The sequence below is a fragment of the Daucus carota genome, chromosome 6 (genome assembly GCF_001625215.2).
Source record: "Daucus carota subsp. sativus chromosome 6, DH1 v3.0, whole genome shotgun sequence".
NCBI lineage: Eukaryota > Viridiplantae > Streptophyta > Magnoliopsida > Apiales > Apiaceae > Daucus > Daucus carota.
In genome coordinates this window covers 14,672,010-14,692,034 of record NC_030386.2, presented here as the reverse complement: position 1 = coordinate 14,692,034, position 20,025 = coordinate 14,672,010, and the positions used below count along the sequence as shown (strand labels likewise).

The following is a 20,025-nucleotide window of genomic DNA, read 5'->3' as shown; positions in this document are numbered from 1 at the left end:
TGAAGTAGCTGTTTTGACTATATTTTTCAAAAATCTTCGTTGATCCGACATGCGACTCATCCTGAAAGAGGATGAGTGTTGACTTGTGATCTTCCAAACTTTACCAGAGTTGAGTTAACATATTTTAACACCTCATCTTAAACTCTTTTAACCAATTTAAAATAAATTTAATAATTAACTGAAATATAATATTATAAGCTCTTAAATTTATTTTACCCTTTTAATTTTACATAGTGATAGGTTAAAATTTATTTTATCCTTTTAATTTTACATAATGATGGATAAAAAATGGGTGAAATATATCCATGAATGCATTATATAATTATCTAAAATTTAGATATTAATTTTCGTTTTGCAACTAACTCTAATATTATCTATTAGTTACTATACATCACAGTTTACTGGATTGTGATCGTTATTATAGTTTAATTTCTTCTCTAACATAACAAAAATCATATATCAATTATAGTAGAATAATCAAAAAAATGGCAATAGCACTGAGAAACTTAAAGCTAGGAATCCACACTCAATGAACATACAAAAACCTTTGTAGACCCAAAGATACCTTGTTTGTGCAATTTATCCCAAAAAGGACATGCTTATTTGTGAGTATATTATTTAAAGACACAATACTGCTAATTTAAATGGTGAATACATTTTCAACTTATCAACAATAAACTAGACTGTCAAAGTCTAGAAAAAAATGGATCAGACATAGATACAACTAAAACACCTTCTGCGGAAAATTATGCAGGTCCCATACTCGTAGTTCCTGACCTGACAATGTGCATCACAATGTTTAGTCTTTCAAGACTTTCAAAATATCCGTACCACCACCACCCCCCACATTTCCACACTATGTCAACCTCAGGTTGTGACATTTGGGAGCTTTCCAGATGACATAATATATATTAATACATTTTTAAATCATTTATTTCACCCTTGGATTGTGGATCAGGGGATGGGATGACTGGATTGTGGGCTTCGATGTCAACGTGCCTTATACCAGGCACAAGCTCCTGTATTTCCTTCTCTAGTCTATCAACTTCGCTCCCGAGAGCTGTGACGACTTCTTCACCTATGACATCACATGTTTTATATATTAATTACTATGCATGTCAACCAGATATTGTCATATATTGTGTTTGTTGAAATGGTAAATTGTGCAAACAATTTAGAAGACTCGTACCATAGCCTGACATGATCTTGAGCAATTCGTCATCATCCTTCTCATTTGCAGCTTGCCGAAACTGTTAGGAATGAGGAAAATTATCATCAATTCTGTGAACAAAGTTGCACAACAAATGCACATGCAAACCTAGATCCAACATTCACTTTTATCCTATCCTCTTCCACTACACAAATACACTAGTAGTTTCTTCTACAAGTGGAATAGGACTGCCTTAATCTTAGTCCAAACTCCAAAAAGAAAAACACATCCAAATCATACACAAAAAAGCATGTACACTAGAAACACAATTATAATTTATTTATTTCAAAAAAAAGTATCACGACAAAAATAGATACCAAATGTTACACTCCCACCAATTCCCTTTACCTAGCCCCATATAGAATATCAAAATTTCCGACATGTAGTAGCTATGAAATCATGAATAATTATAATATGATAATTGATTCTAAGATAAACTACTGTGTGATGTTATATTAGATACTGAAGTTATAAAAATATACTCAGAACTTATCTGTTAATAATTTTGTTAAGAAACAATAATAGATGACAAGTCTATCATTAAAAGCTATATTTACAATTCTATAAGGTAAAAATAATTTTAATCTATTATCTGAATCCTACATGCATTGATAACAAAAACACATAAAAAAAATCATCATATGCAATTAATTCGATTACTTCCACCTTCCCGTATTGAATGTCATATTTTTTTTTCAAGTTTTAAACGCATTTCTACATGAATAAAAAACTTAGTTGTAGACATTATTATTCCGTGTTCTATTTTTGGGTATTAGAAAACAAAACTTAGTTGTCAACGACTAGTCTTCTAGAAGTTACTCAGGCACAGAGACCCTTGACGACTAAGCGACGTCATAACCATGATTATCGTGTACCATCGCCGGTCCAATCAATGACAATACACAAGAAGAGAATTGAGATGAACATGATATCGATATAGATGACCTTGCTTGATTTCCGTCGACAGTGATTTTTTTATTTGTTTAGGCATGTTTGACTTTTGGGATTTGGATATTATGTAGTAATTAAGCTTAATTTGAACTTATTATTCAACAACTATGTTTTGAATTATAAAATTAGTGTGTTTAGTTATATTATATTAAATCTAGTAAATATATGTATAGCAATGACTTGTCGACTTTCTAGGACTAGTCAGGCAACTTGTTTCAGGGCACCGTAAATAACATGCTTCCTACATTGTGTGCGAATTTCAACTTCCATATAAGTCTTAAACGAACAATCTTATAATTCGCTCCAGCCTAGAAATTTCAAATTCAAATTCCTGGGCATGTCAACCAAAGAACCCCCAATTCACCATTTTTGTGGCCTACAATTTTTTTAAGCAAATGCAGAACAAATTTCTCACTTATTGAGACTCAATTCTAAAGACAAGGAAGAGGAGAGGTGAAAAACCCTATATGAAATCCAACTGTTATCGACTTCAAAATACACAAGGCAAACAAGGCTACTACAAGCATGCATTTCAGATAAAACAAATAAACTAAAAAGATACTTCTCAGGCATAGAAAGGATCAACGTAGCTAGCTAACCTGTTTGGCCCACTCTACACGACCGGTCCTGTTCAAATAATTCTGCACCAGCACCACCCCATTAAAATCTGAAGTGAAAAGATTCACCATGTTACATGTACATCCGCAACAGGTTATAAAAGAGTGACTGTAAATCTTGTGCCTATATATATCATACCCGAATATCCATAGTCAGATATTTTCTGCTTAGCATTTTCTCATGGGAAAATATGTAACAAAGCACCTAAGATAGCACTATTCAAAACACGGATATAGTAAGTGTGTACAAGCAGGGTCTATGCAACTACTTGTATCCCTCTAGTCCAAGATATAAGTAGTCTTAAGGTTCTGCCTTAATTTTAAGTGCATATATAATATTTCAACTGATATTTTCGTATTCACGGTTTACATAAAAATTCCGAATCTGAAATTTTATACATGAAAATAATTAATAAAAGATAATATTGGCAAGAACATTTTTTAGCCACCATTAACTGCAAGCAAAAAGTCAGTAGCTTCTAATTTATGATATAGAATGGAAGAAGTATGAACAAATATATGATTTTACTTTAGGAAAGGAAATCAGAAATTCTGACATCTCACATCTGAGATCTACCGTCATTTGCAAATAACATTTGTAATCTTGCAGATCCCTTTTGATCGTCATAATAAAGTATGTCATTTAATAAGCATGCAATTTCTACTATTTCATGAATTACAGAAAACCAAAAGCAGGAGAGATCACCTATTTCAGCCTTAAATCTGAAAAAACCAGGCCCTATAACCTCGCTTTTGCAGTCATATATAGCATCGACAACCTGTGACAAAATTCAATGATATAATACATCAGAATCAAACTGATAGTGAGCCTTATATGACTCTGCTTCAGCAAACTTTACCGGGTCATTCTTCAAAAATTTTAGAACCCTTTCCATATCATGGTCGTCAATAGCTCTACCAATCAAGGCATGACGATTTCTCTGGATGAGAAATATAGCCACCTGTGCCAAAGAAACAACTAGTAAGTAGTAATTATATCACTACTTCATGTTCTCTCTACCGCCCATTAGGAATCAGATTACTGATGAGATGCAAAGTACAATCATCAGATGGGGCTGTTAATAAAAGGATTATTGTACCATGCTTTGTAGAAGAAAAGCTTTTATAAACTAGCACATAATCATTTAGCTTGATTTGACATGTACAATCCTGAAAGTTTGACATATTATGGCACATGGTACTACACGCCATTCCAAGTAGTTTGACCTATTTAATGGCCTTTCCTCATTTAATTGAAAAATGTTTGAAAAACTTCATACCATCCCTAGTAGGTTGCCAACTACAATTGAACCGATAGGATCATATATTGGATTCCCTGTGACTTTTACAGCAACCAATGATGCAGCTGCTATAGCAAGTCCTGTAACTGCAGCACCATCCTGAACATTTGCAATCACATCAAAAAAGACGGCAGAAACACCAACACAGTTCATCAAATGGTGATAAAACGATAAGTTTCAATCCAAGATAAATCAGTCAGTTAAATCTGATGAATTTAACATAAAGCACACGCTTAAAGGCATAGCTGGATGTATGGACGAACTACAGAAGTGGGTGTAAATTTGCTAATAAAAAGTAGCAGCAAAGTTGTATTGTACATATTAAGCTTATGCTTAGCAGACTTGATACATAGGAACTTACAATATGTACATATGTTCTATTTGTGAAGGGTATTACAAAGTAAATTCTATATACTAAAATCTATATAACATGAAGAAACCTTTTTAAAGACGGTGTACAGCGAGAAAAAAAAAATGCAATCTCTAGGTCATGTATGCCAGACTTTTACAGTAAATTTAATATAAATTTTCCTTCAATTTGTCATACTATCATTTGAAACACACTCTGACCTCTGTCATTACTGCAACAGACGTGGGATCGTGACCCCGCCATACATAATCTTTTACTTTCATCCCCTCAGCTGCTGCCCCCTTTCTGACAGCATGTATAGCCACAAGTAGGGAAGCACCTATTGGTCAAATCTGATATGAGAATTGAGAAGGATACAAATGAAGCTAAATCTAATCAATGACAATTCGGCAGCAACATTAATGGGATTATACCCTCAATGACGAATGAACCAGCAATGACCAGAGCTGCGTACTTTATATTTTCTGGAGGCTAGCTCAAAAAGGAAAAAAATCAAACTAAAAATAGATAAATGCTCATTACAAAAACCGAGCAACATAGTCATGATCAAAATGTGAACATTTTACCAATTAAATCTCTGTGTGCAGTTACCTGCGAAGTCCACAAGTTCTGAACACCATGAACAATGGTAGCTCCAGAACCGAGACAAAAAATACCAACAGCTGATATTAAAGACCAAACAAATCTTTCTTTGGAATAGCCGTATCTGGAAATATAACCATGAAGATTTAATGTGCTTACTACTTGACCACAGATTTAACTTGCTTAACACCATATGTACACACATATTAATGAAAGTCTGAAACTACTTTCATGTGATAGATCATAGCATATATCTCTATAAATATTAAGTGCAAATATCAAAACCAACATCACATATATGTTCAATAACCCAGTGGGTTTAGCGTGGACCAAGTTTTTTGTTGCCGCTTCAAAGCCGACCTTATTAGTAAAAAAACGGAAATTTTACAGAGAGGACACGTTGTAAGACGGCGGGGGACGTGGGTGGAGGGGGACACTGGGCGAGTATTACCTCATCCTAAAGTCTGATGATAAATATCATTAAGGAAGAGGGCCCGGTTTGGGTAAATATTCTTTGTGGTACACCAAAGATATAAGTCACAGTAGGTAACAAATGGGGATGGATCTCTGAGCGGTTAAAATAGATTCTCTCTTTGTGGTCTTATCCATAGTAGCTCACTACTAGCTCCCACAAAAGCAATAGTAGCAGCTCGGCACCTATTGAGTTTGCATCTTCTAACACAATGTATGTACCTGATAAGTAATTTCTTTAGCTGTAATATATTTATAGAATTCTTGTCATACTTTTTTACTCTTTTTTTTTAAGACACAATTCGATAAGCCCCCCTTCTTTCTCTCTCTCTCCAGGAAGCTATCTGTCATTTTTCAGACATGCAAGAAAGCTATCTATTTGATAAGCACATACTAATTTGATTCTTCTATTAACTTCAGGAAGTAATTCTCAAGGTAAAATTAACATGACAAACTTCAATCTGATTTGTGATTTCTGAAGGAAATCCTACATAATGCTAATGGATTGAAACTGGTATATGCACATATATACATACACATCTATAAATACAGACAAACTTAATTTAAATGTTTGTAAACAAAAGCAGTAAGCATTGACAGTTAATAATGTAGTACAGAGTGGAAACTTACGGGTGCAGAGCATCTGGTGCACGCTTTGAACTACTCAAACCATATGCAAGAAGTGCCTATATAGGAAGCATTAGTTTGAAATTAGCTTCTAGCATCCATTAAAATAGGAAAGGCCACATTCTTGGCAATTCAGTAAAGAAAGTTAGCCGCAAAACCGATAGGAGTGGGGAATGCTTGGGAGAAAATACCTGGTTTGCAAAGTCAGCAACAGAGTGTATGACTTCAGCCAGCATTACATGACTCGAGCTGACAAACCAGACCCCAAACTTGAGAGAAAATACAAGAAAATTGCACCACAATGCTGTGGTGACCGCTCGCTGCCTAGAAAACATCAACATTTGTATAAAACAGAAAAAGGAACAGAAAAGAGAAAGACTAACTTCTGAGAAGTACACAGCATGGCCTAATATATGTTATTTTGCCCAAGGGGCATGCCTGGCATTGTCAAACAACATAGGATATAATTTTTGCAATCCTTGCCCACGGAAAACTAAAATGTTATACATACGCACGGCATCACTAACTAATCTATAAACATGATCATTTCAAAAATTTTAAAAATGTAGACAAAGGTATTCTATACTAGAATGAGATGATCATTTCAAAATGGTCAAAAATGTAGACAAGGGTATACTTTACAAGAACGAGCATCAACCAAATACGTATCAACAAATCTCTATAAGCTTGTCAATCATGCGCCACTACCATCCTTACACAGATATTTTACCAGAATCACTTTCACCTAAATTGCTAATAACTCCTTTACCTAAATTGCTAATAATTCGTTATTTTAGGTAAATCAATAATCAAGCAAATGAAAACTACTATTAAAATAACAGAGAATTATATATTTATACCCATGATCTTCAACTTGTATGCTCTCCAGCTTCTTACTTCTGGTAAGAAAACCTGCAAAAACAAAACCGAAAAATTACAGAAAAATTCTCATAAATTAAACCTAGGCTAGCGACCAATATAAATGTATGCATAAAACCAACCAAACTGATACAACAATATACCGCGGCTGAAAGAATAGTAATGAGGCAAAGAACATTGAACTCCCCCTCCACTAGAACCTGAACCCGACAACTTAACATACTGGCGTAAAAATATAAACGAAGGGCGCGGCACCAACGAAGCTAACAAAAATCCCCCCTGAGCTCCCGGCACTCTACTACTAGGTCTTACTTGCGGTGCTGAATCGCAATCGATAAATTTCGAAACAGACGAGACTAAACGAGAATTAGAATTAGAATTATGAGTGAAATGATTAGGGCAAAGACGAGAGAGGAGAATACAAGTTCTCCTCCGCATCAATGCGGCCGTGCAGCGATTTGTGGCCATTTTTGTCTAATTAAACAACTCGTGCTGCTTCATTTCAGTGATACTAGTAGTACAAATGATGTGATATACTGTACAGATACATGTACAAGAATACAAGCAGAGTTACCACCACTACAGCAGCGGTGGCAGTGTTGTTTCCCAACGGGATTGAGTAATTAGGGTTTGGAGTGGGGTGTTTTAGGGTTTTGTTCAAATTTCATGCCGAGAATTGAGGGGTGTTTGCTTTGAATTCTTTTGAAATGTGTGTTTATGTTTATTCATGCCAAGGATTTTGATTAATTAAAATGGGAATTTATAAGAGAATATTCGTTATACAAAACTAGGATTTTTTGCCCGCATGATTAAATAGATGAATTTTTCCACAAAATTAATTGTGACCAACATCTTGAAAATAATGTGTGTTTGAATTTTTTTTATTTTACTAATAAACAATTTTTTTTTAATAAGAGCTGTAGAGTTGATTAGAGCTGATAGTCACTCCTTGGGCAGTTAAAAAGGAAGAGAATTAATTCCTTTATTATCTCCTCACTTATTGTCTGTAATAAAGCCCATTGCAATTAAGTGCTATTTGCCCCATCTTAAAAATCCAAAACTAAAAGGGAGAGCTCATATACAGTTTGAGTAAAATTTATCTCTGATATTCTTCTTCACCACGAATGGCTCGGTTCTCTGCTTCCCAAATGAAATTTATTAAAGTGTTGAGTCGGGTTGACAGCGTTCTAGACTCGCTTGTAAGTCCTCTCTCAAATTCGAGGTTGCATGTTTAAACTCATGTTAGTATCGCTGGTAATTTTAACCGTGTTTTAAAGGAAATGCCTCCCATGTTCTGTACAGAATACGGGCATAAGTTGTCTGAAGCTTTGAAGTTGAGCGTGGGTGATATCTTTGAGGCGAGTGTCAAGTACAATCGGCATTCCGAGGTGTTGATTGGGATGAAGAAAGTCTATGAGTCATTCAAGCTTAAAGGCGGAGAGATTCTGGTTTTCGAGTTCTTTTTTTTGAAGTGTGTGAGGCTTTCGATCATTGACACAAATGAAATGGAAGTCTTTTACCCCAAACTGATTTTTCCCAATGAATCTGCTTTGTGTCCTTTAGGTATGAAATGTGTTGGGTTCCATTTCTCTTCACATGATTATTATGATCGAGTGTTGACATTGTATTTCGATTTTTCTAATTTACAGATCGTGCTTGTAAATGGGGTTTGAAGTTTGTTAAGTTCATGACCTGCATGAAGAAAGCGGTGGACTCAATTGTACGTATTCTTAATTAAGGTTTTAAGGAACTTCGTTTATATGAAAGTACTGTAACTGATTTGGCTTAATCACAGGTGCCTCCCGAAGCATTTGTGGATGCCTTTGGTTCTGTACTAAGACATGATCTTACATACTGTTTGGTTGATGGAAGAGAGGTCCCTGGTTTCTATGATTGTAACAAAAATAAGCTCGTAGGCTTTGGTGAAATTTGTAAAACATACGGCGTAGCTGATCTTTCTTGTTTTGACATGATGGTACTAACATATGATGGTAGGCGTAAAATCTATGTATCCTTGTTTGATACTAATCATGTTGAAGTAGTACCTCCAAAACCCGAAGGTAATGTATATGTAGTACATGAAGTGAAGTATTTGATGTCTAAATTTAATTACTAAAAACAATTAGTTTCTGTATGCATGTTGAAAATAGGCATGAAATTTGAAGTTATGATCAAGCCATTCCATCTATACGACTACTGCTACGGTGTGGTATGTGTTTGTTTGGTTAGAAAGGGTTTGTGATTTGTTTCTGGTCTTTAGAAAACCCAAATGTCTAATATATTTTATTGTGCAGGACATCCCAACAAAATACAGAGTTGTTATGGATAAGTTTGGGCAGGATGATTATATTAGACTGTTTCGTGGTGAAGAGTTTTGGATGCTACAAATCAGGAAGAGGAAAGATTTGAAGCGCACCACAATTCATGATGGCTGGCTCTAGTTTAAAACTGATCTGAAGTTGGCTGTAGGAGACACCTGTGTATTCCACAAACAGATTGGTGAAGAGAACTTCTTCAGATTGCAAGTTGTTAAGAGTGGTGGTAATTAGTATGCCATTCTTAGGGCTAAGCATTCGGTCGGTTCGGTTCAAAACCGAACCGAACCGAAAAAACCGAAAACTGAATAATGTTTTTTTTCGGAACCGAACCAAACCGAATTAGTATTTTAAACCGAACCGAATTAACCGAATTATTTCGGTTCGGTTTCGGTTTGAAAAAACCGAAATTTTTAAAAATTTGTATTTTAACTATAAAATTTACACATTAATATCAGCAGATCATTTACCACGGATTACTAAAAAACGCAAATTGAAAACAGGAAGTAATAAGTAGCACATACCACACTCCACAGCACAAAATTAAACAAATAGTCAAATAGCACCGAGGTGCTAAATCTGCAACAGACATGAGAATCGTGTAGGTTGCAGCTGATGTTCGTGTAATCGTGTGAATGATCTTTCGTGTTCCTGTGAAGAGTGAGTCGAAGAGTTGCGGCTGTTACCACTTACCAGGTTAGGACATCAGTTTAGGTGTTTAGCTATTTACTGGGTCTGGCTGTCTGGGATGTAATGTATGTATATAAAATATATATTTTTTTATGTAATAAAAATTTCGGTTTTTTCGGTTTAAACCGAAATAGCATATGAAAAACCGAACCGAACCGATATTATTTTCGGTTCAAACCGAAAAACCGAACTAACCGAAATTTTAAAAAAATCCAAACCGAACCGAACCGAAATTATACGGTTCGGTTCGGTTTTTCGGTTTCGGTTCGGTTTGCTTACCCCTAGCCATTCTTACTAAACCTCTTTTATCTAATTAGTATCGCAGAACATGTTAATGTGAATGATGGTCTAATGTCTAAAAGTAAGTTTTAGAACTGCTATGATGGTAATGATTGATATTTGATGAAGCCGGTGACAGTAATTGTTCCATTGACAATTTCAAATGTTTCGAGTTTGCATTCCAAATTAGATAATATAATTAAGGTTCAGGGTTTAGAATTGTCATGGTGGTCTTACAATGAAGTAATGGAACTCTTAAGTGTTACTGATGAATTCAGGTAATGGATAAACCTGAATGAAGGGAATGGAAACAGGTCCTAATATAATGAAGCAACATAATTAAAAATGTTCATTACACACGTAAATAACATAATTATGTTTGCCATGCTGAAATATTGTTAAAGTTCATTTGGCATTTGTTTGACAAAAGTACTGCATACCATACCTTGATTCAGTTTGATTCTTGTTGATATTCGAGCTGTGATATGTCATCTAGATGGAAAGACGATCCTGAAGCCTTTTACGAAGTACAAATCTGTATTAATTGGTGTGTAAATAACATGTAATACCTAAAGATGACATATATTTACCTGGACAGTGTAGTTTTCTGATTGAGTCTGTTGTGCTTGTTCTTCTTGAGCCACTGGTAAGGTGATGTCAAAACCAAGTGCAATGTTTGTAGCGGCGTAGAATGAGTCCTTGTTATTTATGTTTTCAGCTCCTATCAAAAGTTGGAACGTGCAGTTTTTCCCTTGAATACTCTTTATTATCCGAGGGAAATAATTATCCTACGGGAAAACATGTCATTGGTGAGATCTAATATTACATTTGTACGTATGAATAACAGTATTTTCGGCTACTCTTCACCTTATTTTGAACTTGTTGCACAGTTTTTCCTAAAAGTGTCCGGACCTCACGATTAAACAAATAAACTTGTAGTCCTCCAGTGTCATCCGAAATGACCGTAGCAATCTTAAACCTGTGTACGTATCCCAAAAAAACTATCAAACAGAGTGTGTATTTGAAAGTAGTAGTTGACAATATGAAAAGGTTTTGACTCGGTTTGTGTAACCTTTCCAGAAGTTCTGGTAAAAAGCGCTTGCAACTCTTACAGCTGTAGTTTATACCATCTACTTTTTCACAATCTGAGTAGCATGATGTACAATCATATTGTTTCCAGTTTGGTGTTTCTTCCACAAACTTCAAGTTGGCCTTGCATATGACCTCATCCTACCAACAGTTAAGAATTTAGAAAATAACTTGTACATGTAACAGTACTATGAAGTTCTAGGAAATATAAAATATACCTCTATGTACTGTGAATTAAGCTTCCTGATCTCTTCTATTGTACATAACTTGAATGTTTTTGGTTTGTTGGTTGAGTTCAAGCGTGCGTACTGAGGCTGGCTTAACCTAGGATAGGGGGAAGGATTTAAGGGTGTAAAGTAAGGTGCATGATAAAAGTAGTAGCTAAGTTACACTTACATTTTTCTTAAGTTGTTCACACTGTGATGATCATAGTTGATGTAGAATGTTGTAGGTGAGTAGTTTCCTAGGTCAATTTGTTCTGCAACATATAGTGGGTTATAGATTTTGAAATTGGTTATGTATTAAAAGTGGTTTTGATTTTAAGCCAATAATTCGTACCTTGCCATTTGCTCACTTTTGCACTCACTATGATAACAATTGTCTTGTCACCAGGGTGTAAGGTCAATGCCGTGTCAAACTCGCGAGCCATTGAATCCTAGAAAGTGACATTAACTTTTTTTTTTCCTAGTAAACATGAACAGATAAATTAAGTTAAGTGTGTAGTTATCTTAAACATAGTAGTGTTTTGTGCTTTACACTGCATTTTACCTGCCATCACTTAGTTTGAATTGATAGCTACAGTGTGGTTTTCCATTCTGCTCTCCCAGCTCAATAAGCTTGCCTTCCTTACATATGATGCCTACCACATCTGTAAAACAATGTTGAATTTCATTGGAATTATCGTTATTGGGTTGTCTATATGAACAAAGAAAATTATATAATACCTGCCAAGTGGACCGACTGTATGGCCAAATCTTTTAGCTGGCTAAAAGGGACAAAATCAAACATATTTTTTGGTATGAAAATGTCAGAATCAACCAAGTCCTTTATTTTGGTATGATTTGTTAGACAAATTTGTTTCTCCATGCGAACAAGTCTGTACTTGTCCTTCTCAGTGTAATCCTTCACTTGAAACTTTTTGATGAAATAAATTTTACCCACGACAACTAATCTCATGAACTTTGGTTCAAGTGATTGTGGTACATAAGCTTGCATTCTACAATTCTGTTAAGATAAAAAGAGTCTAGATTGACTGAACTACATGTTGGAAAACACTAATAATGTTAGATTTAGTTATGGAAACTCACCTTGGCATCGCGAAAGATGTAGTTATATCCTTTGAATGGCTCACCCAGTAGAGTCTGACCTCTCCATTGCCGGATAATCCTGACTTTGATCTGCCAGTCGTTCCTTCCACCGTTGACATCTCTTAGATCATCACAAACTGTTGAGTTCATTTTCAGATTTATGGTTTCAGTTTGGCAGTGGTCTCTTAGTTATATTCAGATTTGGTTGAGTTGTAGTTAATGTGGGTAGATAGATTGTTAATGATGTAGTACGTTGGTTGGTTTGGTGTACTGCTGAAATTTGTTGGTAGTTTTTACAGTTTTTGGACACTTGCAAGCTACCACATATTAGAGTAGTCCACGACTGCTCGTACCATTGTTTTTCAATTTTGTAATTAGTTTCAGACTAACGTCTTGAGTTTGAAACAATAAGGTTTAAAATCAAAACATTTTGGCTACACCTTAAAGTTTGATCAATGAAAATAGATAGACATCCTTTTATCAGGAATTAAAAGTACACAATATATTAGGATTATAGAGTCTACAGACAACCACAAATTAAAGTTTTATCCAAAAATAAAAGTACGTACGACATTACAAATTTGGAAATAAGTTGACGAAAGCATCATAAATTCGAAACATAGTGAAAAATCCAGCAGTTGACAATAGCTGCTGCAAACAAAAGATTTCCAGAACGTTGCCATCGCCTACTTGTCCTGCGGGAAGAAGACAAAGTCATGAACGAAAAGGTAAACGTTGAATTAAACTATCAACATGTATTAGACATGACACCTACTTTTTCAATCTTAATGCTCTTCTTCTTTATTCCGGTTACTGTTTTCTCCAAGTTGTACTTGACAACATCATCTGTGTTCTTTGCCCTACTCTTGTTTGCGGAAGTTATGGCCGGTGGGCTTGGCAAACAAACATTTGATGCCTTTCCTGGGGTCTTCAGCAGGCCATAATTTTCAGTTGAAGCTTTGTGTACTGTAAATGAATTATTAGTTGAGAAAGACTTACAGTGTTGATTTCATTAGGAATAAGTGTTTCTGCAGATTGTTGAGGTCCTTTTGCTGTTGGTGAGTGACTTGCAGTACTTTCTAAAGGCCCTGAAATATAAATAGCATTGGAAACACTACAACCTTCTTTGATATTAGCTTTAGTAAGATGTATGGTGATTTGGTAGTTCTTCTTCTCAAAGCTTTTAAGCATTGGTGGAAATTTGTTACCATCTCCAACCTAAAAAAGCATATGTCAAACACAGTATATAATTTAGTTACCATCGACAACCAAAAAAACATACGTCAAGTGTTTAAAAATTGATATAATATATTGTACCTGTTCTTCATCCACCTCTACGTCGTACATGGTTTTCCCAATTAGGCGGACAATTTCACTATTTGGCCATATAATGGGAATTGTTCCTGTACTGTCGGAGCAAAGTGTGTAGAGGTTGAACCTGTTTTCATAATTTTGAGGTAGATATTGTTATATTGAAACAAAGTGTCTGTGAAAAAAGTTAGATACATATGTAAGGTAAGAACCTCTTATCTGGCCATGGAATGGTCCTTCCACAGACTGCTCCAGTACATTTGTAATCTTGATCAACAAATTTAACAATGGAACCACATCCAGTACAATGCTCGGTGAACCAATTTCTTTTCTCCTCAATTTTTGCCAATTTTACTTGGCAGCAAACTTGTTCCTAAATATTAAATGACCACATAAAAAACTCATGTTGACAAATAAAGGTTTAATAAGCTTTAAGGAATATTAGAAAGACCTTATCAAAATCAGATTTCATATTTCTCAAATCGCTGATTTTCATTACTGTTAAGGGTAGAGTAACCTCCTCATCCACATCCATTTGATAGAAATCGGGCGCTTTGACCCTATACAAATGAATGAACCACTATACTCAGTAAGATAATCAACAGAGACACAGAAATGTTAAATTGAAATGAAGTTAACCTTTCCCTCAGTGCTTTGACATATTTGTGTTCCAAGTTGAGGTAGAACCTTGTTGCAGGGAAATTTGTTACGTAAACCTCATCTTCAAAAGAAGTAGTCGACATTAATAAAATATTTCTAATTGTTTAGTATAAAAAAATATGTAGAGTCTGATTCATGTACCTTTATACTCACTAACTTTCCCAGTTGCAATAATGATTATAATTGGGAGTTCTACACATTCTTCTTTGGCAGTGTGGAATGACTCTCCAAAAGCATTAAAGAAAGTGACCTTAACACTTTTCCTACTCAATAGGGATATGGTTAGATTATAAATTTAACAACAATAAATGTAAAACAAAATCTATTACTTACTTTCCATCAGTACTTATTGTAAACTGGACATGTGATTTCTCCTCTGTCCCTTTCTTATAATTAATTCTTTCTAGAACATCATGTATGACTCCACAGACATCTGGGAACATTTAGAGGTGTGGGGTTAAGCACTGTGTGTGAAAAAGACACCTAAAGACACATAAAGACACATGCTTGAATATTGAAGACAAAAACTACCAGTTAAGTAACGGTTGTCTTTTTTCATTGAGTCCAAATCTTGGAGTCGAAACAGATCAAAGCAGTGGTAGGGTATTGGGAGACCATGACTTGTGTTCCTTTTGAATATTGTGTCAGACTCGAAATAGATATGTTTTTCGTATCTTACAGCCCTGCTGGTTTCATCTCCATTATAAACATTAACCTTGAAATTTTCAACAGTATAAATATCACCCTCATTTAGATCCTCCTCGAAAATGGGAGCTAGTTGGGCACTTATGAAAGCATGAATATGCTCGCTCTACAAACAACAGGATCAATAGAAATAGTTTAATACTCCCTCTGTCCCATTTATTTCAACTGCTCGACACGCATTTCAATACTCTTATAAAATATAGTTCTGTAACTTATTTTTGAAATTTTCTTTTTCTGGATAAAAATATAACATCTAAACTTTAATTCAGAAAAAGAAACTTTTAAAAATAAATTACACAACTACACTTTACAGGAGCATTAAAGTCAGTGTCGCGTCCCCGTCCCCCAATGTATACTATTCAGGGGGATGGAGGGAGTACAATTGGTAGATTAATAAGATACTTGTAACAGTGTGAGGTTTCATACCGAGTCGTCGAAGAAGACAATGTTGTAACCTCTGAATTCACCAGTACTTCGAGTTATCCCCTTCCAAATTGATTGAGCTCGAACTCTTATCCTCCATTCACATTTGGAATCGTTTGAGGGTCTTAAATTTGTCATACTTAATCAAAAACATTGTTTGAAAGAAAGGTGTCTTTGTTGCAGCACTAAAGTTAACCTAACTTTGTTGTTATCTTCTTTAAGGTGAATGTGTGGCTGTGGAACTCTCAACTAATGTACTACGGCGTATAAAGAACTATTTGCTTACACTGATATAATGACCATTCTTCTGTACCAATATATTGTATAAAGAAGCTATTACTTTGAGAGAGGATGGTTTTTTAATAGTGAATAATTGGTAAGTGAGTACAACACTAATTAGGAACAATATATAGGCTCGAGTAAATTTTAAATATCAGCAAAAAGTTGTTCATTATTCTTGAATTGTCATTTAGACTAATGGAGAGGCCAACATTTTTGGCAAGTTTTCATAACAGACCAACTACACAAACCATTACTACAGGTTCAACAAAAAATATGACAAAAGGAACCCAAGCTTCCTAGCCTGTCCAAGAATTTATAGGAAATATTACAAATACTTAAGAACGTGGAATATTATAGAACACCTCCTTGTACACCACATTCTGTGTAATATGTGTGCTATTACCCATGTCATCATTGCGGAAAATGCAAAGACCTTGGGGGGAAGTTACCCTGCTAACAGCGACGTAAAATTGTCCATGCGTGAAAGCTCCTTTTGGAAGATAAAGACCAACTCTCTCAAGGGATGACCCTGAGATTTGTAACAGTCATAGCGTAACAAATTTGTAAGGGCATCTGCTTTCGACACATCTTGAAAGGCAGCTTTGTCTCGGTTGGAGAGAGCTCCATCCTCGGAATGAAATGCCTAGTTTCTTTGAAAGCTCCCGAAATAACTTCACATTGTACACGGTGTTTGAACACCATTGTTATCATCATCCGAGTGCCGTTACATAATCCCAGAGTTTGGTTCGAATTGCGCATCAACATAACAACAACTCCCACCTTTAGTTTAAGCTGATGAAGTGGCAAACCTGGAATGTTAATTGCACCAAGATACTCCGGAGGAAAATGTGCAGTTTGTTCTAGAACAGTTCCTGGGAAATATTCGGCACTGTCTACACTGAAATACGAAGACATTTCACCGGGAATCTTCTCCACTATGACACTGTTGACATGACCAACAGTGAGATTAGTCGGTGTTAAAATTGACCTCTCACTCAAATAGTTTGGATTCTGGAAATTTTCCAAGAATTTAGGGGACGTGGTTCTTAGCATTTCATCAACAGAATTGTCTAGGGCTGGATTGCAAAAGCGCTCGGGAATACATATATCATCTTCCATATGTCCATCACGTAAATGCTCGGGCAATTTAATCTTCCCGTCACTTACATCAAGAACCCATTTGGCAAAATCAGAAAGCTCCTTTGTTTCTTCTTCAGTCTGTCCTTTATTAATCCTCGTGTTTTGTTTTAATTGAAACACAGTAGCCAGCCTCCACAGTCTAGACCTTGTGATGTAGGCAGCAACAATCTCAGGACGTGAGGCTTGTGGAATGACAAGGAGAATTTGACGCAGATCGCCACCTAAAACCACTGTTATGCCTCCAAAAGGCATCTGAAAACGACTGCTGTCAACAGATTTCATAATGTCTTTTAGAGACCTATCGAGACATTCAAAAGTATATCAGTGTTGCATTGGGGCTTCGTCCCAGATGATCAAACTTGTCCGCTTGATTAATTCAGCAATGTCAGATTTGTGATTAATAGCACACATGGAATACTCATCCAGCACAATTGGTATCTTGAATCTTGAGTGTGCTGTTCGACCGCCAGGCATCAAAGTGGCTGCAATGCCGGAGGATGCCACAGGAATGACAATCTGTCGTTCAGACCTCAGTTTGGAAATTAACGTCCTCCATAAATATGTCGTCCCGCATCCGCCACTGCCATAAATAAAGAACAACCCACCTTCCTTCTTCTCAATGCATTCCATAACAGATTTAAATACTTCTTCTCGGTTACACTTAGAAATCAGATCTTCATATTCACTCTTCATTGCATTAATATTATAACTTGTCTCCTCAATAATCAAATTGTTTAAATTGCAATCAAGGTAGGAGTTGGGAGGTTGTGGCATCTGACTGAAATCTTTAATTGATTTACCAATGGACTTTAACAAATCATGTATTTCTACAAAGATTAGAAACACAAAAATATTTTATTATGAGTGTTTTTTAATCATGCAGAACAAACTAAAGAAAAAAACAATATTTGTATATAAGCTGACCTGCCAGGGCAAAAAACTGTAAATGTTTTTCATTCAGTAGTAGATATGAATTGCCTGTTTTCTTCCTCTGCTTTAATAAAATATCATCGACGATGTCTTTCCAGTGGCTGTCCCATAAAGATTTCAAATCTGAAACTTTACAGTTGACCATTATGTGAACAAACAATTCTCTGATTTGTGGTGGAAAGCCGCAACTCGAACATTCTTTCATAACATGATGCCATTCCTGATCATCATCAAGGAATCCATATTCTTTGCATGCTTCGTGATAGTCTGGAAACACTCTACCGTTGACAGTCCTCAAACACTTAAAAGACATCGTGCCTCTGACTTTGGTAAGCAAGAGCCTGAGAAACCATAATTCTCCACTGCTATGATGTGTATGCTAGACGACCGATTTGCTTGCCTATTTTCCTTGTGTTATAGAACTAAAAACGGGGGTGAGCGATTCGTGCTTTGGACTGGTCTCGGTGCGAGATGCCTACGTATCTTCTGCGTGGAGAAGAATCAAGTCCAAAACGTAGTTCTAGTTATGAGGGGTAGAGCCCTTTATATAGGCGCTTCGGAGTCAGAAGTCGGATGGAAGTATGATTCCGTATCTCAGACTTCTTATCGAAGTATGCCTCGAGGCAAGAGATAAGATAGAGCTCTTATCCTTCCGTTGTTGATATTCAATCGAACTCCCGGATGTTCATCTGTTAGAATCAGATGTATTATAGAATTTAGACTCGTAACTGGACCCTAACTGGGCCTCTATTAATTAACTACGAAATTAATCAATATGATAGAGCCTCAGGCCCTATTTAACTGGGCTCTAGTATTCTTGGGCTTTTAATATCTAATAATAATTAAATATAACTTCTGACCCATACCATTTGCCCCCCAACTTTCGACAAGTTTTGTAAAAACTTTTCAAAAGTTGCTGAGTTCTTATTGGCTTTCTGAGCTCCTGATTCGCATATCATGCGAGAAAGATAACTTCTACAAGTTCTTATCGTCCAAGGTCTGAAGTTCCATAAATAGCGCAAGGATCTCACCGATCTTGATTACTTTGGAACAATTCGAGAAATGACTTGAATTGACTGTAGAGTAAAGATAGCTCTGTTTCGTATCCTTCGGGATCGTACTTCATTTTCGATTGGAGTATCGGAAGACACGAGTCTTTCTTTTGACTTCTCGAGTCGTTCTCATGACACTTACGAGTCTTTTTTATTGGTATAACAAGCGTCCTTCAAAATTACGTTCGTAATGGTACTTTCGAGTACTTTCGTATTTTTCCAGGGCTTAATTGGAATTTCTGCGATTAAATTCCAATTTTCTAGAATTTTTTGAGCCTTTAAAGAATTTTCAAAATATTTTTTGAAATTAAAAACCCAATTTTACTATTTTTCCTGATTTTTCAGGAATTTTTCTTGTATTTTCCCCTGTTTTTGGAATTTTTGGGGCATTTCTTTTAAGAATTAAATAATTCTTTAATAGAAACTCATCCCTTCCCTGAGATGCTCCCTTGGCGTGGGTACCCCCGCCAAGGAAGCACTTTAGCTTGCCACGCCTAGGAGTCATGTCTCCTGGGCGTGGTTGGTTGATGTCTTGGTTCTTCTGCCTCCTGGGCGTGGGTACCACCGCCAAGGAGACATTTTAGCATGCCACGCCTAGGAGTTATGTCTCCTAGGCGTGCTTGACGTAGCTTCCACTGTGACATGCTTCCTTGGCGTGGGTACACACGCCAAGGAGACATAATTCCATACCACGCCTAGCGGCAATGCCTCCTAGGCGTGGTTGACTTCAAAGCTTTTACCTAGGCTTCATTTGTTAGTGCTTCCTTGGCGTGGGTACACCCGCCAAGGAGACACAATTGTACACCACGCCTAGGAGAGATGCCTCCTAAGCGT

General features: G+C 36.0%; 1 protein-coding gene across 1 annotated transcript; it reads right to left on the bottom strand.

Annotated features, from left to right (window-relative positions):
- Positions 1–536: 536 nt before the first annotated feature.
- On the bottom strand, positions 537–7,731 carry LOC108228164 (metal tolerance protein C4). The gene is made up of 13 exons (XM_017403672.2): positions 7,152–7,731; positions 6,990–7,041; positions 6,321–6,453; positions 6,133–6,188; positions 5,041–5,155; positions 4,863–4,920; positions 4,650–4,768; positions 4,059–4,178; positions 3,639–3,740; positions 3,485–3,557; positions 2,761–2,828; positions 1,190–1,250; positions 537–1,078 (listed from the first exon to the last, which is right to left on the bottom strand). Exons 1-13 carry the CDS (start codon positions 7,474–7,476, stop codon positions 912–914), a joined length of 1,449 nt encoding a protein of 482 aa, XP_017259161.1. The 5' UTR covers positions 7,477–7,731; the 3' UTR covers positions 537–911.
- Between the last annotated feature and the right edge of the window lie 12,294 nt (positions 7,732–20,025).